Source organism: Glandiceps talaboti, chromosome 12, assembly GCF_964340395.1.
Source record: "Glandiceps talaboti chromosome 12, keGlaTala1.1, whole genome shotgun sequence".
Lineage (NCBI taxonomy): Eukaryota > Metazoa > Hemichordata > Enteropneusta > Spengelidae > Glandiceps > Glandiceps talaboti.
The window spans coordinates 11,258,574-11,283,317 of NC_135560.1; the positions used below are offsets into that span (position 1 = coordinate 11,258,574).

The 24,744-nt window shown below is 35.0% G+C and overlaps 1 protein-coding gene across 4 annotated transcripts; it reads right to left on the minus strand.

The window, feature by feature from the left end:
• Nucleotides 1-22,951, minus strand: LOC144443359 (adiponectin receptor protein 1-like). Of its 4 annotated transcripts, none has more exons than XM_078132823.1 (7): nt 22,829-22,951; nt 21,682-21,915; nt 10,818-11,082; nt 6,204-6,384; nt 1,945-2,132; nt 1,479-1,672; nt 1-966 (listed from the first exon to the last, which is right to left on the minus strand). In XM_078132823.1, exons 1-7 carry the CDS (start codon nt 22,829-22,831, stop codon nt 847-849), a joined length of 1,185 nt encoding a protein of 394 aa, XP_077988949.1. In that variant the 5' UTR covers nt 22,832-22,951; the 3' UTR covers nt 1-846. The 4 variants fall into 4 exon arrangements, with proteins under 4 accessions (XP_077988949.1, XP_077988947.1, XP_077988946.1 ...); XM_078132821.1 differs by having other exon boundaries at nt 21,646-21,915; XM_078132820.1 differs by having other exon boundaries at nt 21,529-21,915.
• Nucleotides 22,952-24,744: the final 1,793 nt, after the last annotated feature.

Sequence of the window (24,744 nt, forward strand, 5' to 3'; positions counted from 1 at the left end):
CCCAAAGTTATGTGCAAATTTTCATCTGCACTATCCGACATTTAAATCTTCCATTCAGGCAGTGCTGAGACAGAGGCAGGTTAAATTGACAGACAACAGACTATTGAAGTGAGATGGAAGGTAGTTGTGGACAAAGCAGGTACATGAATGACAGAAATTTTGAAGAGAAGGTGAGTGAATAATGAACACTTTCCACTGGGGTACCAGGTAGGGAAGATAAAAAGGAAAAAACATTTTCAACTGTCGTCATGCCGATCTAAGCGTTACATTGTATTGTACCAGTGGTATATGGTTTCAAACAAAGTTTTGCCATCTGTGTATTTTCTAAGTTTTATATAATATTTTTTTTTCATTGACAGGTTGACCTATATAATGTGTAATGTAATCTACAAAAGTCTTCCACGAAGTAAACATGGTGGTTATCACAACTTGGAACAGACAAGAGTATCATTCTGAAGAAACAAAATTCCTTGATGTTGAATTTACACTCAAAGAGTATAGAAAAAGTGTTTAGATAGACACTGCACTTTGATCCCTACCACAAAAAAAAATATGTCAATTTCATATCTGATTTATCATTTCAAAAAATTTCAGTTTTGTCTATGGTATTCACGGGTTATTATATTCAAACTAATCCACACACTGTCGTAGAAATGCGAGTAGGACTGGATTTATTTTGGATGAGTGAAAATTGTGAAATGAACGTTGGTCAGACAAAAGTGAGGTAACAAAATTCGTCAAATCCCACCGTACAATCCTGACTGAAATGGTCCCAACTATACAAAATTGTTTGTTAAATCACAATCTCTATTTACATTTTGTAGGTTGTTTTTTTTCTCTCTCCGACTATTCTTCATTTAGACATTCTCCGATTGAATATCTGTATCCTGCCATGTTGGAGATACCATGATAATGTATAAATGCTGCAGCTACCACTAGTACATGGAAAATTTGGTGACTCTGGAACTGAAAACAAACAGAAAGATTTCAGATAATTCATCTATTGTAACTCACAATTATACTTCGTCAACCGAGGCTGTACTCCCCCCCCCCCCCCCCCCCCCCCCCCCATGTACAATAGATACACGTAGCCTGACTCACATGTGAGGACCACATCGAGGAAGCATACACAAGGTGAGGGCTAACTTGAGATTTGAAAAGTGGCACTAAAATATCCTTTGATTTGCATGTTGAAGTTGTTTTACGCATTTCAAGTATATGATTTGCCTTCCTTGTGATAGTAGTATTGGTTTCAGTGAGTTGTGTACCAAAACACATAGATTCTTTTCTTGTTCTGAAAATGACAGCAGTGTAGCATAGCGTTGTTGAGATTATTGTAACCAAAGTGCATCTATAGATGTACATTGTAAACTTTTATTGAACTCAATGTTGCTGTATCAAAATCTCCCCTTGCATGACAAAATATTCATGCACCCTGTCAGTTTGAGAACTTGAAAATTAACAGTATTCAAACTCACCACTATGTCACATTTGCCGGGAAAATATCTTTCTGGGACTCTGACTGCATAAAGTACTGCTCCGATGATGTACATTGCACCCATTAACGCCATCCACCCTACAGCACCAGCTTCAAATGCTAATGGGAACCCAGTACGTATAAAGAAGTGCACCCCTGGGATCACTGCACTTAGACCCATGGCAATAAACACGCCTTAGCAGAGAAAAACAAAAGAAAATTCTTGATGACCTGCTGAGGGCAGTATAATATTAACAGCATTCGGATATTAAAAAAGAGAGAAAGAAACGGATTGTGATCACAGATAAGACACGTTCCAATGACTGGGGTTTTAAAATTTACGAATTAATGACAAAGTCAAGCAGTCTCATAAACCATTTGATGCATTTAACAATTTACAAATAAGAATCTATATTCCTTCAAAGATGAAAGGGGGGGGGGGGGGGAACGATAAGGAGAGAACTCACCTGCACGTAGAGGTCTAAACTTCGGTTCACTAAATTTATCCCAAAGTGACACAACAATGGCTATTGCACCTAGTACACATATCAATATGATATACGCATAGCGGGCTACATGCTCACAATAGAAACTGAAGTATAACCACGGGATAAACGATCCCACAATAAGAGCTGAAATGCCTGTGTAATCTAATCTATAAAGAAATACAAAAAAAAAACGCAGTCAATAGACAGTGGTGCACAACTGAATGTACATTTGTATACGTAATGTGTGATAGAAATGGGGAAAAGTCCAATCAGACTTATTTCTGCCTTTAGTACACTTGTATTGATTACTGCTATCAACTTAAAGTAAAAGTCCAGTCAGACTTATTTCTGCCTTTAGTACACTTGTATCAATTACTGCTATCAACTTAAAGTAAAAGTCCAGTCTGGCACACATTTGTATTTCTGCATTGAGTACGCTTGTATCGATTATTGCCATAATTATGCATGATTGAATAGCGCCCTGTTTGTTGCATTTAGAAATTGAATTCATTGAATTACACTGAGATGCCTATTACAGTATGTTCCCGCTTTGTCATCATTTTCATGACATATACATGCAAATTTCAACTTCCAGCCTTGAGAATCTAGTCAATCCCAAAATATTATTTTCAACCTGTCTACCTTTAAGTCCAGTTGCCAGAGGTGTTTTTAGGGGTTAACCTTGCAATGTGAGTTATATGATGTTTTTTTGCAGATTCCACCTCAGAAAGGTGTCCTATTAGCATATCTGACGGGTGCCACTCGCACACCCTTGATTATTTCATTTTCCTCACTTGATATGTAAAAATTTTTCGACCTCTGGCAAATAAATAATATATATATATATATATCGCGAGAAAACTGAAATACCATGTATTGCTATGGGTAAACACATGTTTTGGTAGGCTTAATACTTACTGCCTATAAAACCATGTCAAAGTTACTTAAAAGTCATATTTACATGTTACACACTGTATATTATGAATAATCAGTCAATTACAAATATTTTGTCAAAAGTTTTAGATATTAAAATATAATTAGGCAAAAGGTCAACAAAATGACGCCATTTTCAATTGTTATGACTTATAGGTAGTGACTATGTTTTCTGTGTATTGTGTGGGTATTGAGAATGAATCTTCATGAACTCTAGGTTCATATGTTTAGTAATGAAAATTTCATCTCACACAGTAAAAAAAATTTCTTGGCCGCAAATCCCAAATATTTTGATTCTGTGAGTAGAAATTTTAATTACGTCTAAATTTGGATTGTAGGTGTATAGCATAAATAGATAGTATTTCTCTAGATATGACCTTTCACTAAAGCTATCAATGACTATCAGACTGTTGTAGCATTCACTGATTGTGAGTCGTCCTTCAATACATGTACTTTGATTCTTTAACACTGAATGGATATTCCGTATTCCTTTATCTGCATTGCCTTGAATTGATAAAGGCTTGCCTACAACTATATCAATACTAGATAGTCAAATAGAGCAGGAATCAATGGTGAACCTAAGAATTGTGACTAGAGGGCTCTGAGATCGATACCATCTTTTATCCGTAACACTTAGAGACTAAGAAGGGATAAACTTGAACCTGGTGGCTGTTTTGGTACCATTTTTATATAAAATGAAGTGATTTGGGGTATGATTACCATGTTTTCAAGCAAATGCTCAGGAATTAGGAGGGAGATTGACACCTTTGTTACTTTGAGAACATTGAAAATATATATATATATACCCTATAAATGGTGGGCTGTATAAGCTAATACTTGCGTGAAATCATGCTGACATGATTATACTAACAACATATCTGTCTTCCCTACAAAGTATCTAATCTTTCTGTTTTGAGCACACTAATTGTTTGTATTCATTTTCGAGGCTTTCTTTTAGTTTGCATATATGTTTGTGTGTGTGAGTGTGTGTGTGTGTATTTATTTATTTGTCTATGTATGTATTTGTGTGTGTGTATGTATGTAATATGTATGTATGTATGTATGTATGTATGTATGTATGTATGTATGTATGTATGTATGTATGTATGTATGTATGTGTGTGTGTGTGTGCGTGTGTATGGTATGTGTGTGTATGTATGTATGTATGTATGTATGTATGTATGTATGTATGTATGTATGTGTGCGTGTGTATGGTATGTGTGTGTATGTATGTATGTATGTATGTATGTATGTATGTATGTGTGTGTATGTATGTATGTATGTGTGTATGTATGTATGTATGTATGTATGTATGTATGTGTGTATGTATGTATGTATGTATGTGTGTATACAAGTATGTTTCTGTGTATGTATGTGTGTGTGTGTTTCTTATTTTTTCTCATGCCCCCCGTGTCTCTACCAATAACAGTTATAGATGTGCATAATTTGCATCTCTTTCTTTTGACATCCTAAAACAACAACCTTCATTCAACATTTTAATAGAATCGTAAAAATTGATCCTAAACTCAAACATATGATATGGTATCAGTGTGTTGTCCATTTCCATCATGAATCATTCCTCCTCCGTAACCTTAAACAATGAAATGTTTCGAAAAAAACGTGTACCATCTGGTCAACAAACTTCCCGGCAATTTTCATCAGATTACCAGCACACACACACACATACACGCGTGCATAAAAAGGTCTGTCACCAACCTATCTATGACATCATTGGCGTATTGATAAACCTTCACTGGACTTTGATATCAAATGACATCATATTGTACATCATACCATCTATCTCTGAACTACACTGTATCACGTTATTAAGCCCACTACCAGTATCTTTTAGTGAGGGGCAGTGATGGCATCAGTGTTATCTCTTTATCTCTAAATTACATGTACTATACAAGGAGACTACCGGTACCTCTGATGACCTTGATTCGTTATAATTACTGTGGTGAAACAAACCATCAGGTGATTCCTAGTGGCGGGTATTTTATTTGCCTGACAATACAGTGATGGCATCCTTGGTGATGTCATCAATCAAATGATTCAGTAATTCCTAATAGCAGCTATTTCATCTGCCAGACAATATGTTGATGCTAGTGATAAAAACAACTGCGTCATTTCAAGTGGTAGGCACTTCACTTTTCTATCAATATGGTGCTCTCAATTGATCAAAAAAATTCAGTTATTTCACGTCGCTGATATTTGAATAATTTGATTTATAATCAAATGATGTCTGTCATTCTCAATAGATTTTATATTTCAAACATTTGCCATACAATTTCCTACTTTATACCATAATTTATAACTTGTTAAAACAGGTACTAAAACAAATTTACATTTTTACAAATACAATGGATCTTTTGTCTTGTGTTTTAATAGTATGAGACCTGACTGGATCATATTTTGAGATTCTAGATTTTTCATGAGAGTACTTCACTACACAGATGGCTATATAACCACCAGACTGAACCCAAGGTTTGATATTACAGCTAGTTATATTACTAACATTCACACGCAACTCTTGGCCTCTTCATGTACTGTTACACCCCTCAAATAGAAACAGACACAGAAATATAGAAATAGAAACATTGAAACAGACAGACAGACAGATACAAACACACATATAGAGAGACAGACACAAACACACATATAGACAGACAGACACAAACACACATATAGACAGACAGACACAAACACACATATAGAAAGAGACAGACACAAACACACATATAGACAGACAAACACAAACACACATATAGACAAACAAACAAACACACATAGACAAACACAAACATACATATAGACAGACAGACACACACATATAGACAGAAAGACAAACACAAACACACATATAGACAAGACAGACACAAACACACATTATCATATAGACAAACACAAACACACATAGACAGAAAAACACAAACACACAAATAGACTAACACAACACACATAGACAGACAGACACAAACACACATGTAGACAGAAAGACATAAACACAAACAGAAGTATAGACAGACAGAGACACACACACTTACAGACAGACAGACAGACACTAACACAAATACACATAGACAGACATACACACAAACAAACACAAACACACAAGGGAATTGGAAATTACCTTTGACGAACAGAAATGATCAAATACGACCTCTTCTTGAAAATTTACAATTTCTTATTGAAGTCCAAGATACTCTGGTATTAAAGTAAAAATAATCCAGAGAGAAAATGTCCAGCTCAGAACTGTGTGCCTTCAAATGATGAAAGAGAGAAGCAAAAACAAATATACTTACTTGCTAAATAACTTAGACACTGTCTCTGAATGACAATACACTGTGTGAAATACACATGATAAGCCAAGACATAGTAGGGCACCGATGAAGAACGCTGTAAAGACGGCCTTTTCTTGCCATGTATACCCAGGCGAAGCATGGGAGAAAAACAACACAGTAACGACACAGAATGCAACAAAACCTATAAGGAAAAATAAACAAATATAATAGTTAGTGAAAACTTGAATGAGCTGGGACATTGACATTGACTGTTCATCAGGAAATTCAAGATACACATGTACATGTGTGTATGTTGGATATATTGACTGTACACATAATAACATACAATGTAGCATGGGCCAAAAGCCTGACTAGACTGTAACTAAGGTTTGTCATGTTGTTGGATTTAACTACTCTGGATGCCAACGTGGTCTCTAACTAAACTAAACTAAACTAAACTAGAGGTGTAAATGGTAGAGAAGTCTACCATCAACTTAACACTATTATGCATAGATCTCGTGTTCTATATATGATGGACCTGTAGTAACATTCTAAGACTTCTAGCTGGAGTAGACTGGCAACTTTTAAACCCCAATGTTTGGATCCCATGGTTTTGGATTTTATACTACCTCATGTATGTTATTAGTTGAACCACACGGATTAAACTAGGGCCACTCTTTTGTACAGACCAACATTGTACCTTTTCTATAGCTCTTTGTTACAGCTGTTTCTATACCTGCTCAGTTTTTCTCATCAAATTTAAATCCTGGCCTCTAAGCAATGTTTTCCTTGATTGAAACTATACAGACAGGGAATTACACAAGAGAAAAGATACTAGTAGTGATTCTATGACTTACATGTAATATTATGCAAATATCCGAACTAAACTATAATGTATAAGGAATCAATAAACAGACACAATTGTCATGTGCAATATCAGAAGGGGTGTGGTGGGGTGGGAAGGGGCGGACATGTTAACACAAGCAACTATCTGCTAACCAGCACATGCACAGGCACATCGTATTAATGTACCTCTGAATACTGGGTAGTCTTATGAATGCGTTACTCATACATTTGTCCCCTTTCTATGTCAATGTCCACGGTACTTTTAAACTTTGGTACCAATTAAATGTTTTGGAGTTGCTACCCGAAAAAAGATTTATTGATATATCCAGAAATAAACTTTGCCACTCTGACCTCTTATCAGCCTGGATACACACAAGTATATCTCCGGTGTGTTTTGGGTCTCCTTTACAATGACCCCATAAACAACAGCTTGTGACTTGAATGACCACAAATGACACAGCTTGCGGTGGAAAAAAACCAACATCTTTACAAATCATGGGACAGTTGACAAGAGAGCTAGAAATATCACTTTACCCCAGCTGTGGTGTCAACACTGTATGTATTTGTCTGGGTATATGTTACTCCAGCTGTGGTACTAACACTGTCTTTGGTTGTCTGTTTCGGTATACGTACAACTGTGCACAGTGTATAATTTTCATTTTTGTTATATTACATGCAATGGCAATATACATGTATAAATATATAGTCACTGAGAGGCCATAAATTTGTCCTATAAATTGCTTAATTTCATATTGTTAGTATCGTAATCTTAAAAACATATATTTGATATTCAAGTTACCGGGCAGTTTTTGACACATTTAATATTAAATATGGTTAGGATTATTTGAACAAATGAAATTATTTATATTTTCCTGTTAAATACATATTTCCATATATATGGCTATAAACGTTCAAATTTTAAATGTGTTTCCACTTGCATCATTGGTAAATAAAAATATGGCTTTTTTAAATTTGATTTTACTGTCTGGTCAGGTTATATATACCAGAACATATATGTGTACGGTAACATATAGGAAGTAACTGAACATGGCAGTAGCTTCCTCAAAATTTTATTTAAAGTATATATTAATTAAGGAGCTGGAACGCATCACATTTGAATATTAAATAGATTCGAAAATATGCATTTCATGTAGATAAAGATTATATGTATGCATTTCATGTGTAATTTGTTGATGTTGAAATCTGACACACAGTGTTACAGGTAACATAAAAGTTATGTGTTCAAAGTTCACCATGCTGTGATACCCTACATACATGCCGTGTACATGTTATAATACATGCTGTATCTATAGTGATAACATAATCCAACTTTTTTATCCACCATGATGTAATTATTTATATAAACAAATGTATGCTATTTTTAACAAATTCTTTATCTTTTACGGAATGTAATATAATGAATAAATTTTGTAACTTCAAATCCACAGGGTTAGAAAATTTCATTAACTTCTTTAAAACATCAAGGAATGCAATGTTATACTCAACTTAAGTGTGCATCAAATGTAGTTAAATTAAAATGTATGTGTGCAGCCAACTCGTATGCTTTCCAAATCCAAAGAAGGAATTTTTCACTTTCATCGAATTTTATTTTTGGAATATTCAAAATTAGAACCAAAATCATTGTATAAGTAAGGTCGGCAAAGAAAAGCAAGTCTGAGTTGAACTGTTGGAAACACAAATTTTTGGAATATTCAAAAATTAACCAAATGAAACAGAAATTCTAAAACAGAACGTAAACAGTTCGTCTAGAATTTCATGACCATAAGTTTTAACATGCCAAAAAAAGGGGCCTTTTTTAGGCGAGAATGAATAATATTTCCAAAAAGAACTCGCTTGTATTATAGATTCACTTTATTGTGGACTGTTGGGAACACAAATTTTTGGAATATTCAAAAATTAACCAAGTGAAACAGAAATTCTATAGAATTTCACAATGGTAACTTTTCATCATCATCATCATTCGTCCGTGGACGGAAGAACCACAGTTTCATCAATAGCACACTTTGTATATTTCTTCCACATTTCTCTATTGTTCATGATGGTGAGAATCTCCCTTTCATCGGTAACAAAAGATGAGAACACATAATATTTTCTGAACTTGCCTGTATTAATGTATAGATTCACTTTATATTGACATAACTGTATGTATCTGTATACATGTAAAGTGTAAAAGTTCAAGGTGAAAACTAAAATAAATATGTTGTCATGACAATGTCCAATGGCCACCTTTTAATATCTGACAGTAAACAGACAACAGGTTGCTAGCTGTAGCAGTGAATGTCCATATGATATATGCTATGTATTTGTACATGTACAGTAGGATATTCGTTAGCCTAGAATCCATGTGGATTGGATTTTTTGACATTCATCTGATTGGAAAGACGAATGTCAAAAATCCAATTCACATAGATTCCAGGCTAGATATCGTGTGATATAAGGTTTCGACTTGAGCTAAATATAAAACATTTTGATTGTCAGATAGTACATTGTAATTTTTGTCATATACAGCATATAGCTATCAAAATACCTCAATTAATCCAAGTGATGCATATATGATTTCCACTAGTCTAGTTCCTATATGGTATTGTTGCTATTCACATCTTGTTTAGTTAGAAACTACATGCATACATACATACATACATACATACATACATACATACATACATACATACATACATACATACATACATACATACATACATACATACATACATACATACATACATACATACATACATACATACATACATACATACATACATACATACATACATACATACATACATACATACATATATATATATATATGTATAAATTCCTCAAGTAATTCTTGTCCCTAGTCAAATGTAAAATATTTTTTTTTATAAGATTGTACACTGTAATTCTTGTGGAAACCATCATATACAGCATATAGCTAGTTTAGTTCCTTTAGTACAGTATCGTTACGATTTATACCTTCACTCACAGTGGGCATCCAGACTACATATAGCAAAATACCTATATTAATTCATGTGATATCATATATACAGTTTTTGCCCATACTCAAATATCAAATATTTAATTATAAGATTGTGTGTTTAATTTGTATAACCCATTATATACTTTACAGCATACAGCTATAAAAATACCTAGATGAATTTCAGGTGATATCATACACAATAAATAAATATTTCATGATTTTATTATTATTAATTATTCTCTTTTTGCCACCTTAGGGTTTGTGAACGCCAACAAGCATATCATTTCTAGTTTAAAAGGCTAAAAAATAATTATGCCGTGGTTCATTTTATGTACCGTCAACAAAAAGTTGCATCATGTTTTGATTTCAGTTTTATTTTTGGGAGGTTACAAAATCTCTATTTTTTTTGTTATTATAATTACTGATATTCATGTAATTTCCATATTTCTTTCTTTTTGTCGGGGTCTGTCTGTCTGTCTCTGTCAGTCTGTCTCTGTCTGTCTGTCTCTGTCTCTGTCTCTCTCTGTCTCTGTCTCTGTCTCTCTGTCTGTCTGTCTCTGTCTCTCTCTGTCTCTGTCTGTCTGTCTGTCTGTCTGTCTGTCTCTCTCTCTCTCTCTCTCTCTCTCTCTCTCTCTCTCTCTCTCTCTCTCTCTCTCTCTCTCTCTCTCTCTCTCTCAAACTCTCTCTCTCTCTCAAACTATCAAACTTCCAGTTTCAGTAGGGACAAACTTTGTGGGTTTGGTAATCAGAACTACTTTACATTTTTTGTTTGGTCTAAGCAAATATTCTCACTAAGGATTATCACATACCTAACAGGTGAGTCCATATATTACCAGTTTCTGTATGGACACGAAATATAGACTTGAAGCAGCATTTAAATGATGGCATTGGCGGTCTGTGGTAATGTCTCAGGAAATCATTGTCTTTTAGCCAGTCTGGTAGATGATGGAACGAAATTACTCTCCATCCTCCTTCCAAGACATGGCGGACAAATTTCTCAATTTGCTCTGTCCTGCCTCCTGTGGCAAGACTGGTCACTTCAGCAAGGTCATTGTCATCTGGAGTTTCATCACTCTGAAACAAAACAGCAAAGTTGGTATCGATTATAACTTTGTACATGCAATCCCTACCTAGAAAGACCTCAAGTATCATAACACAAACACCGTCTCAGGCCCCTATCCTTATGATTAAAACACACAGCCAAACTATTCTCAAAATTAATTTCTCAAAATACCATTCCTTTAACGAGATTAATTTTTCTACATTAACAATCATTATATTAAATATAACATTCCCAACACGCATGACATTAAACGGCCAGTAGGGTATATCAATCTGAATTATTAATAAGTATCAAGTGTACATTAATATATTCACAACCTTGGCTGAATGTTACATGAAGTCCATGCACACTATGAAGCATATTGGAATATAGTTCCCGCACACACTGAACATGTACAACTCTTTCCAATAAACAAGTCAATGTTTTTACCTCCGCCTCGTCATTTTCAAATCGACCGTACATATCGGAAATGGCAACACGTTGTCGAAGTTCTACATTCACATAAGTGTGAATGTAGATAGCTGGGTTGTTGAGGACTGGATGCACGACAAGAACTGCCAACGGGTTTAGTGTTATCTAATATGAACAGCCTACTGGTCACTCATCAACCAAATGCCAATATAAACAGGTGATTTGACTCTCATAAATGACCACATTTGCAGCATCCTGTACAATCCACTTCACACAGCCCAAACTCTTATCTTACTCAGTACACTAGTTAATATCTAATTTTAGATGCTTCATGACACCAGTTCATACATCAATCTAAACACTGTTATTCTGTCTGCATGACACCACACCATGTGTTAGTCACACTGATACCATGTGTCATTCATATCATTACATATCAGGGTGCAGACAATCAATGGTAGGCCCCCATGTGACCGTTGCCTGGCAGTCGGTATTCTAAAATTACCATATTATGTAATCAATGTTTTTTGTAGTAATTACACTGTCTCTGAGACTTCTAAAAATAGACAAGCCTCCCCTTTGGTATAGACAATGCTGAAACAATATTACATCACATGAATCCTGTAGTGTAGTGTTGTTATATACAAAAAAATACCCCTTGGAAAAAAATGAGGATTAATTAACTTGGTCCACTGTTCTAAAAACCTCTTTTATTTTGCCCTGAGTTAAAAATTAACATTACAGTGGGGTAAATAGAATATCTAGGACCAGTGTATTTGGAGTTCAGTATGCACACCATTACCAGCCAATGTAAGCAACCATGAACCTACCAATGTAAATCAACCATGAACACACCAATGCAAGCAACTGTAAACCTACATCTACCAATGCAAGCAACCATGAACATACCAATGCAAGCAACCATGAACATACAAAAAATGTACATGTACCAATGCAAGCAACTGTAAACCTACATGTACCAATGCAAGCAACCATAAACCTACCAATGCAAATAACCACGAACACACTTGATACAAGCAACCATGAACTTACAATGCAAACGACTATAAACCTAGAAACCTATGCAAGCAACAACTGTAAACATACCATTGCAAGCAACATTGAATCTACCAATGCAAGCAATTATAAACCTACATTGCACCAATCGTGCCAGCAACCATGAAAAGAATATAGTATATTTGAACTATAAAACTGAACGGACGGAATACATCATGTTTTTCATTATTCTAAATTTCTGCACATTATCACCAATGTTCCAATTTAAAACTGATGTTTATCAATGTATCTATAAAACTCTAACAAGAATCTAAACCTGGACAAGGTTTTTTTTTATAGTAACAATATATACTATGTTTTTATAGTGCTTTCCCACACTCTGCTCAAAGCGCTGTACAATTAATACCCCAGGTATGGACCTAAAAATTATGGCACAACAACCTTTTACACTTCCTCAACTGTGCAGACAGCATGCACTACTTGCATCCCCTGTAACTATCCTACCAGGTACCCATTTATACAGTTGGGTTAACTGGGGCACAATTATGGTTCAAATCTTGCCCAAATACTCTAGCCATTCAGAGAAATAAACGACGGCAGCAGCAGGGCTTGAACCTGCAACCTGCAGATTCTAGGCTATCCACTTTAACCATTCGACCATCATTAGTACTCTCAAAACACACACACACACACACACACACACACACACACACACACACACACACACACACACACACACATACACACACACACACACACACACACACACACACACACACACAAACAGCCCATTTTGGTGCAAACGCATCCTTCACAAAAAAGTGGCAAAAAGCCCACTACAAATATAAGTCATATAGTATTACTAAATATTAAAAAGTGATTTCATGTTAATAAAATTTGGCATAAATTTATAATAAAAATGGCAATTTAATAAATTACCTATTTCAATTTGTACTAAGGCCTAACAAAAAAAAAATTGTGTGGTTCCGATTACGCTCAATATTGGAATAGGTAGGGTAGGTAGATTTTTTTATTTTATTTTTTTAATATATTTTTTTCTCATATATGTGAGTATCTCGTTCAGGTACTTATGTTTTTCCATTGTTTTCCATATGGTCTCTGAGTTATTGGTTTCTTCTCATCAGATGTACAGCCATTACAGATTTGAAGAACAGTTTTATTTTGTCTTTTTAAGTTGATGTCAGTTTCCGCATCTACTTTTCTTGCGAGATTTCACAATTTTCGCATTTTGAAAAACTTGGTCGGGGTCGCATAACAGGAACAAAACAATTTTTTTTCTTCAGGCCTAACTGACAAGTTTTTCTTTTTTTATTATGCATTATCACACCAGTATGAATTATTTATCTGTAGACACTTAGAGATATTATTCCACTATATTTTTCTTCATTCAGACAATGAAAACATGAGTAACCTAAGGGGCCTTGACTTGCAAAAACAAAACCTTCAAAGTAACAAGTAATCATAGTATTTTCTTGCTGCTGAGAAAAAAATTGAGAATAATATAAATATACCTCCTCAAAATCAAGGCAATCTGGAAAATTTGGACTCATATTTCCATCATCTCTTCACAGCCTCTTTATGGCGCCGTCCAAGATACATTGCCAGAGGTTTTATTTCCGAGTTATTTCATTATTTCGCAGTGTTGTGGAAGAAACGACAGCTCTGGTTTGCGAGAATGCATATATTTCGAGTTAATGGAGTACCATTAGCCAATTACTTAGATGCGAGATATCATGATGCAGAACGACCAGGTTTTGGATAAAATATTATATTTTCATGTAAAAACACGTTGAACCTAGCGTAGGTGTGGTAAAATATACATTGTATATTTTAAAGAATTGATAGCTTATATCAACCTTGTCAACTACAGAGCTAGTAAATGGAGTTTCTATTCATTCAAAAATCCTTCAATATTATCACATGTACATATGATTTATGTAGCAATTTCTTTCTTTTTCAACTTTACGGTATCTACACAATGTAGAGTAGAATATCGTCCATGTACATGTAGCACCTGGCCTTTATTTTAGGTAAAATTCACAATTTTGTTAGTTGAACAAATTGCAAAATACAAAATAAATGGTCATCGTCACAATATTTACCTTGAAATACCCGGTATGTACTATACACATTTTTTGTATGTACCATTCAAAGCAATACCAGGAAATGGACTAATCAATATTTATCACATAAATTTTCAATTCTTACTTTTTTCATATTGTGTTTTTTTTCGAGAGTATTTATACTATATTTTTTTTATCACATAAATTTTCAATTCTTACTTTTTTATATTGTGTTTTTTTCAAGAGTAGTTATTAAAGTTATACTATAATTACTAAATTAAGATAATTGTACTGCTTAGGTAGGCTATAATATATAACGCAACAAACTCAAAATATGCCTATTAAAATGAACACTACATGTATATCATGGTCTTCTGATGGTTCTAGTAACAGCTCATTCTGGGGGGTCACACAAATGCTCCTGCACTATTCAATTAAAACAACGGACACACAGCTGAGCTGCACCTTCACAATGATGGTACAGCATTATAATCAATTTTATCATTATAAATGAGATGTCCGACTTGTAATAACGAAGGTAGTCATGACAACTAGACATCTATATGAAGCATTTAATCTGGTAAATTTCTCATTTCAAAAGCTAATGTATTAACAGTTGGTTACGTTATGCATGTAATTCATTTCTAGTCCAGTACAGTATCAACACTGTGTATATATTTCATTTCAAGTCCAGTATTAACACTTAGTAACGCTATGCATACATTTCATTTCTAGTCCAGTATTAACACTTAGTAACGCTATGCATACATTTCATTTCTAGTCCAGTATTAACACTTAGTAACGCTATGCATACATTTCATTTCTAGTCCAGTATTAACACTTAGTAATGCTATGCATACATTTCATTTCTAGTCCAGTATCAACACTTACTAACGCTACGCATACATTTCATTTCTAGTCCAGTATAACACTTAGTAACGCTACGCATACATTTCATTTCTAGTCCAGTATTAACACTTAGTAACGCTATGCATACATTTCATTTCTAGTCCAGTATTAACACTTAGTAACGCTATGCATACATTTCATTTCTAGTCCAGTATTAACACTTAGTAACGCTACGCATACATTTCATTTGTAGTCCAGTATTAACACTTAGTAACGCTATGCATACATTTCATTTCTAGTCCAGTATTAACACTTAGTAACGCTACGCATACATTTCATTTGTAGTCCAGTATTAACACTTAGTAACGCTACGCATACATTTCATTTGTAGTCCAGTATAACACTTAGTAACGCTATGCATACATTTCATTTGTAGTCCAGTATTAACACTTAGTAACGCTACGCATACATTTCATTTGTAGTCCAGTATAACACTTAGTAACGCTATGCATACATTTCATTTCTAGTCCAGTATTAACACTTAGTATCGCTATGCATATATTTCATTTCTAGTCTAGTATTAACACTTAGTAACGCTATGCATACATTTCATTTCTAGTCCAGTATAACACTTAGTAACGCTATGCATACATTTCATTTGTAGTCCAGTATTAACACTTAGTAACGCTACGCATACATTTCATTTCTAGTCCAGTATTAACACTTAGTAACGCTACGCATACATTTCATTTCTAGTCCAGTATAACACTTAGTAACACTACGCATAAATTTCATTTGTAGTCCAGTATCAACACTTAGTAACGCTACGCATACATTTCATTTCTAGTCCAGTATTAACACTTAGTAACGCTACGCATACATTTCATTTCTAGTCCAGTATTAACACTTAGTAACGCTATGCATACATTTCATTTCTAGTCCAGTATTAACACTTAGTAACGCTACGCATACATTTCATTTGTAGTCCAGTATTAACACTTAGTAACGCTATGCATACATTTCATTTCTAGTCCAGTATTAACACTTAGTAACGCTACGCATACATTTCATTTGTAGTCCAGTATTAACACTTAGTAACGCTACGCATACATTTCATTTGTAGTCCAGTATAACACTTAGTAACGCTATGCATACATTTCATTTGTAGTCCAGTATTAACACTTAGTAACGCTACGCATACATTTCATTTGTAGTCCAGTATAACACTTAGTAACGCTATGCATACATTTCATTTCTAGTCCAGTATTAACACTTAGTATCGCTATGCATATATTTCATTTCTAGTCTAGTATTAACACTTAGTAACGCTATGCATACATTTCATTTCTAGTCCAGTATAACACTTAGTAACGCTATGCATACATTTCATTTGTAGTCCAGTATTAACACTTAGTAACGCTACGCATACATTTCATTTCTAGTCCAGTATTAACACTTAGTAACGCTACGCATACATTTCATTTCTAGTCCAGTATAACACTTAGTAACACTACGCATACATTTCATTTGTAGTCCAGTATCAACACTTAGTAACGCTACGCATACATTTCATTTCTAGTCCAGTATTAACACTTAGCAACGCTATGCATAGATTTCATTTCTAGTCCAGTATAACACTTAGTAACGCTATGCATACATTTCATTTCTAGTCCAGTATAACACTTAGTAACACTACGTATATATTTCATTTCTAGTCTAGTATTAACACTTAGTAACGCTATGCATACATTTCATTTCTAGTCCAGTATTAACACTTAGTAACGCTATGCATACATTTCATTTCTAGTCCAGTACAGTATAACACTTAGTAACGCTATGCATACATTTCATTTCTAGTCCAGTATAACACTTAGTAACGCTATGCATACATTTCATTTATAGTCCAGTATTAACACTTAGTAACGCTATACATACATTTCATTTCTAGTCCAGTATTAACACTTAGTAACGCTATGCATACATTTCATTTCTAGTCCAGTATCAACACTTAGTAACGCTATGCATACATTTCATTTCTAGTCCAGTATTAACACTTAGTAACACTACGCATACATTTCATTTCTAGTCCAGTATTAACACTTAGTAACGCTACGCATACATTTCATTTCTAGTCCAGTATCAACACTTAGTAACGCTATGCATACATTTCATTTCTAGTCCAGTACTATTAACACTTGGTCATACTACGATGTACATGTAGCACAGCAAAACATTAAAGCAGGGCGCTGGCAGTCGATGCCAGGACGTCACACCCTGCTAAAACTCGTGAAGAATATTGCACTATGTATATATTTCATTTCTAGTCAAGTATTACAATATAGATACATATCTTCCATTTCCAATCCCAGAATTCAAAACATCCAAGATATTAATTTCCAAAAACCTAAATGTAACAACATGTCTGGCCCAATTCAAAGGGAAACATGTCAGTGACTATAATTCTGAGATAACTGATAACAAAATAACCCAGGTATTTAGAGATTAAAGCATACACAACCATATTTGCGTGGCAGTCACCCACCTCATCACTGAATATAGGCTTTAGAACATATAAGCTGCATGAAATTATCAAACATATTCGGTAAACGACTGTTCCTGAGGTTTAATTTGGTTCGAATCATTCAAGCATTATATTTCCTCCCCCCCCCCCCCCCCCCCCTGCCCATAACAATTTTCATGGCCCTCTTTCACACCCCTAATTTTTTTCATAGCTACAAATGTCCTGTGCATCAGCAGCATGTCAAACTGGCTAAGTTAGAGGGTACACCTCCTTGTATGGGCTATCATCACCATCAATAACAAGAACATGTGTCCTATCTGTGAAGAATGAGAGCAATGCACGAAGCCTACAGTCAAGATTTATGAGTGGAATGGAGAGTATTTTATGCTCCATTTATAGTCAGAATTAGTTCCAAGTATAGGACACTTGTTGATCTCATATTGACTTAATCATTAACCTGGACACTTTTACAGCGATTCAGATCATTAATTCTTAAGATTTGTGCAAGGATATATCTTGCAATACACCTTATACAGTAGTCACAGTTACTTTACATAATCATATGGTATACAAGGATTTTTCATGAGTTATAGCCAAGTGATTTTTCATAGATTATTTTTCAGCAAGTCAATAAATATCAAGTTGATTCATGCCCCCCACACAGCTGTGAGTGACCTCTTGTCAAAGTGTAAATATAATTGATAGTTTTGCCACAGTAGAAACGTCAAATCAATAACTGATCAATACCAAAATACCAAAATCATATAAAGTGCCAGTACAGAGGGGCCTGCATGTAACAAATTACAAGTAGTTGTGAGGGTTGTATACATGTACTTATTGTTGATCTGTGATGTTGTGAACCTTATCCTTAGTCTTACACAACAATGACAGTTTGATGGTTGGTTTGAGATTTTGGCATAACCAGGACAATTTCTATTATAACTTATGAGGTGGAAAACAAACAATTGTGTGTTTCAGACAACATGGCCTACTCAGAAAATAGGGTAGGTAGGTCAGGATTTTTTTTTATTGTATCGTTTCAATTGTTTGTTTTTTTTAAAAACATTGCTTCGACCAAAAACATGAACAAAATGCCATCTTCTGTGAGAGTTTGATGTTTAAAAAAAATGTTTAAGGTCAGAGACTTAGGGTCAGTCGGGTTATCGGAAATATACCATTTTTTTTTTCTTTGGCCTCTGACTATAATGATATGGTACTACTGTGGAAACCAAGCTTAAGTTTCAGCTTACTAAGATTGACACAAACTAATCAAACTAATGTTGTTCAATGACAATGTGGTAGATTACACACTTGTAAGTGAGTGATAATATCGCCTGTGTTGTGCAGATAATCACCCTGTAATCAATATACATGTAGTAAAGTGTAAATATTGGACGTCCTAAAAAATAAGTTTATAGACCACAGAAATCATCAAAAATGACACCAAACTGAGTAAAATCAAAGCAACATTCTTGGAGTCCACTCAACAGCTTGTATCAACATGTCACAACAATAGTTTCAGTTTGTGTCTATCTTAGTTGCCTGAAAACTCAGCTTCCAGTCGTAAAAGTTAAAACGTAGTCAGCAAACTTGGATAATGTTGAATAATTATGTTGTAAAATGTTGAACATTTATTTATTCAACGAAGCTACAGATACATGTACATGGTTAAATATGTCATGTCTATAGATATATGCTAGTCTTAGATCTCTACGGTAACATATTTCATTTTATACAAAAAAGCAGATGCCCGTGTTACAAAAGCACCACATTGAATATTTACAATCCTTCATGTTCGAGTTGTGACAGTCATGAGAATATCTTATGTCTATGTCAGAAATTGTGACATCTGATCAATGAATTTTGTTATCAAACCATTCCCTAACCATAACTGGAACTTGTTGGTCATGCCTACATACCATACCATACCAGGTTAATAATAGCAATCATTATTTCAATGCATCATGATATGAACATTTCCGCTAGTTTATTTAAAATGATTGAGAAAGTTGCTGGTACATGTACAGTTAGTAGAGACAGACAAAGGCTTGATGTGTCTATTTTTATCATACTTTCCCATTTTACCCACCTGATACACGTGGAATGTGAGTAATTAATACAAAGTATCTGCCAAACAATGATGAATTAATATTGATATCGTGGCTTTTTATTCTTTTAAAGTATCATGGTATAACAGCTTGCTGCAAATGTGAAAATGGGGAACTTAACCTTGTTTAACAACTATTTGCGGAACTATACACGTATAACTCCTACATCAGGCCAACTCAGGACAGGTTCACATCTGTGTAACCGAAATATGATATCATTGTAACATTTTCCTGAAATGGAAACTGACCTAGAGACACCCTATTGTGTTGGAAGTGTCCTGAAACTGTCCTGACATTGGACAACTACATTGTACAGGAGGTCTCCTGAAATTGTCTCGACATTGTTCAACTTGTGAGTGCAATCTGCATTTATTGCCTTACATCTACATGTAAACACACACTAAGACTATCCTACTTAGCGAAGAAGCTAGAATTATCAACATTAGAATTAGCTTACATGGAAACAGGGGTAGGGATAGATAAAGTAGGTGTTTGAAACTATCATGTGAAAGGCGGTATGAATATGAAGTTCTGAATAGCGTAGTGAGAAAAGAAGCATACAAACAAAAAATTTAATATGTGTGAAAATGAGTGTTTGCATCAATATACAAAAATGTACACATATAAAATGTAAATCTCGATGATAAAATAAATAAAAATTTGCCTGAAAAAATTACTTCTTTGTGAAACGGCTAAAAGTTCAAACTTGCGCCAGCTGCTCTGTAGTTTGCTGACGTCAATGCCACCATTTTGGAAGCAGAAATCAGATGTTTTAAAATGCTGCGACACAACTGTTTTATTTATTCATGGTTTACGTACAAAATGAACCTCAAATTTGATTTTACTTTTCCACAAACTTTCACTGATATTTCCACCAAATGTTTTTTTTAATGATAAACGTATAAAGGTGGGAAAATATTATAATTCACTTTGTATTGTCTCTTTCACACAATTATTCAATGCAATGCCAGTCCAAATACATGTTTACTGATGATATTCTCCTGGTCGTGTCTCTTACATGTACAGTATGGCGTAAGGTTTTTTGTCTCATTTATATGTATCCACACATTCAAACTCTTACTGCATACACCCTTGAATGGGGTGGGGGTGGGGTACGGTATGGGCTGGTTAGATTAGTATACGCTGGTTGATTTTGACGATGTCCAGAGTTTGAGAGGTCTAGTCAAAATCAACCAACAAGGTTACTACTCAACCATTCAAGATATTAAATTATGGACTGGTAGATGGGATGACAAAAATTGGAAATGCTAGGTGGTACCGTGGTATGGTATGGACTGGTTAGATTAGTATAGTCAAAATCAACCAACAAGGTTACTAATCAACCATTCAAGATATGAAACTATGGACTGGTAGATGGGATGACAAAGATTAGAAATGCTAGAGAATTTCAGAAAACAATATGTAAATTATGAAATCAGTAAGGATGTATAGTGCACAGCTGCTTACATTTGCCTTAGTAGTAGTAGTAGCAGTAGTAGTGGTAGTAGCGGTGGTGGCAGAAGTCGCCGTGGTTACAGTGACTGCAGATGGCACACTATCATAAGAGACATTGCATACGGGCACCTGTTCATCTGTAGTATCTTCTCTTTCTTTTTTTACCTCCTCATCTTCTTCGTGTCTTAGTTTCTCTTTTTCATCTTCAATGTCGGGGTCATTAACAGTTATCACTTTTTTCTCTCCTTTCTCAAATGAAATTATGGTCATTTGCATGGTGGAATCCTCTGATGTTTCTTGTTTCTCAGACTTGTTATTGTTTTCGATGGATGTACCTGTTGTTCTCACTTGTTTGCGATGTCTAAGACGAACGCATGCTGAACCCGATTCTGTGCTGTTCTGTAAAAAATATAGTGGAAAAATCCAGTAAAAAGAAAAATATTGGCAAATAAATTGTGAATTTGATCTGTGCTGGTCTGTATATACAATCTATGAATTAATACAATTAAAGGAAAATTGTTGAAAACTTTAGGAGTACTAGGCACTGTCAGCAATGATGATGACTCAAATGTTTACATGTAGGAAGTAAACTTTGACCAGGGAACAATAACTCATTAGTAATGAGCACAAAAAAGCAACGTAATTACACTTATTTGCCGAAAAATCCTCTTCCAGGTCAACAATGACTACCGCTAAAGTTAATGTCGTCAGAGTCAAGAGCGAGGCGATGTTTTGTTATTGCAAAAGTCACCTTGGCAAAAGGGCCAGGGGCATTTCACAATGTTATCGAACTCGCGTCACTAGGATATGACCCCAGTCGAAACGCGATCACTTCAAGTTTACCACCATTTTAATTTGACAGAGACGTAATTCATTGAACATGAACGTACATTTATCTCTTTATTTCATTCATTGTTTAGCACTCCTGTTTCAAAGAACTACGGTGGTACATAACGTAAAATAACTGACAAATCGACATAATATACAGTCCCAGTTGTAAATGATCAAATAGTGACATCATGTGACTTCACAATCACTACGCACTTCATTTTGCCGACTTTTTTGACTCTCGACAAAAAAAAAGCACCACAAACGCACTTATAAGAAAGGGCGATTATGAAACAACACTCGGTCCCACGATCCATTAACATGTACATCGATCAGGATGCCGGCCGGCAAATTTGCAGTTTGTTAATTGTAAACAAGTCATCCATTGCATTCTATTTTGGTATTTCACGACATAACCATACAACAAGCAGTTGGCCACATTGCGGGTAAAATTACTATAATATTCTGTGCTATGTATACTCACCATCAAATTCGACAAATTACCACTAAGATGACAAGAACCTGACGAGGGGCACTGAATGAGGTGCCTTTACCACAACGTGTTTTACCGAATGTATTTTCACTGCGTACGTGATCAGAAGAGAGATAGAAACCAATCGCATTGCGCACAATCGGTGACGTCACGTTTGTATGTCTATACCATTCTTCTTATGGGGATGATACGCCTATATTCTATTCTGTTCATTATATTATATCAAGGATATTTCCCGCGGAAAATTTGTTATTTTTCCTGTTCATAACATTCATGCCATTAGTTAAGTAAACGTTTATTCATCAGTACACATTATTTTGTATCTAGAATTCTCATTTGACTGCAGTAAAAAAATTACAAATGGGGGGTTACAGGGGAAGTTTTTTTAAAATGTAAAGTTAAGCAATCGAAAGTTGTTCAAAAGTAGCAAATTACAAAGGAGAGATGTATAGAGAACGCATTACGGATGACAACTAAAGCGCATTTGTTCACTAGTAAGTTGGACCAGGGGCCGGGAACGAAAGGGAAACTGATGACGGGACGAAAGTGATAGTGAACTGAAATAGGATAACTTTCATAACACTATTTCCACAAAAGTAAAATGTACTTATTGTATTACTTCTTGAAAAATGAAGGGCTTATGGGGAGGCGGGTGTGAATGTTGTCAATTATCCATAGTCACTACATTCCTTTGCCATTTCTACGCTTCTAAATTAAATTAAAAAGAAAAGAAAAGAAAAGAAAAGAAAAGAAAAGAAAAGAAAAGAAAAGAAAAGAAAAGAAAAGTCATGATCACAATTTGCCGAAAGAAAATAACTGTAGAGTCTGTTTGTTTCGGGGCAAGTTCAATATCATCAAATACCCGTGAAAAAGGCTCAATTTCTTGGAGGAGGCTTAGACGGCCCATCAGGCTGATCAGCCGTCCGGCCGCACGTACGTACGAATGCAACGGTCCGTGACGTCACATTATTTAATGACATCACGGTCATCATGGAGGAGAACTGATGGGTGGTGGAGCTGTTGCATCTCACGGTACACACTTCTCTGTCGTCTTTACGATTCTAGATACATGTACATATCGCATTTTAGACGATTTCGGATACTTGGCAAAGGGAATCCGTGTAAGGAGACCACAGAAGAAACGTAAAGAGTACATGACTACGGAATTAGTGTACGGAAATAAGGATTGGAAGGAATACCCGGGATACGATATTTCATCCGGGAAAGGATGCTCTGTTATTACTGCTAGGGATCACACATCGCGACGCTCGGAGTGAATTGAAAGGGAATTTGACACGTTGTAAAATGTGATATTATATGGAAAAGGTGACAATTAGGTAATATTAGTTATGTGATATTATAAATCCATCCATTTTACAGTGTCGGATTTGAACTGAACACCACCCGGTCATCTCGTATGATATTTTGCTTTCTCGAAGTCGCAGGATGCAGAAACAAATATATTTAGGCGCAAACGAAAGGACGCATGTGCCTGTATTAACAATCGCAAATCAAGTGTGGCGAAAGACAAAGCAGATAAAATTGTCAAGGAAGAGTTTCGTCTTTTGAGGAAGATCTTCGAATGGATGCACTTTATTTTAACAGCAGGTTTTCGATCCGGTTAATCACCACAAAATTAAAGGATGGAACGTAAAATACCGTAAAAATCATATTTGTTGCATCAGTGCGCCGCCGCCGTATTTGTTTGCTGTGTGTACCATGGTTACCGGTAACACTTGCATATAGTCGAAGCTATATTTTTTTTCCACTTTTAATAATAAATCTAACCACAATCATTTTTTGTCTTGCCAGTCTAAGGACAAGGTTCAGATACAAACAAAATGAACAAGGGTGTGTGACCCTTTTTTTTCCTTCCATCAAAAAGATTTGAACATGAGTTTGATGAT

Bases quoted from the DNA above. Each gene is read 5' to 3' on its own strand.
- LOC144443359 (XM_078132820.1), bottom strand. The intron at 6,385-10,817 runs GTATGTGATAAT...TTTTCCTTATAG, and splicing joins TATATGGACTCACCTGTTAG to GTTTTGTTGCATTCTGTGTC. The intron at 1,673-1,944 runs GTGAGTTCTCTC...TTCTCTGCTAAG, and splicing joins GTTTAGACCTCTACGTGCAG to GCGTGTTTATTGCCATGGGT.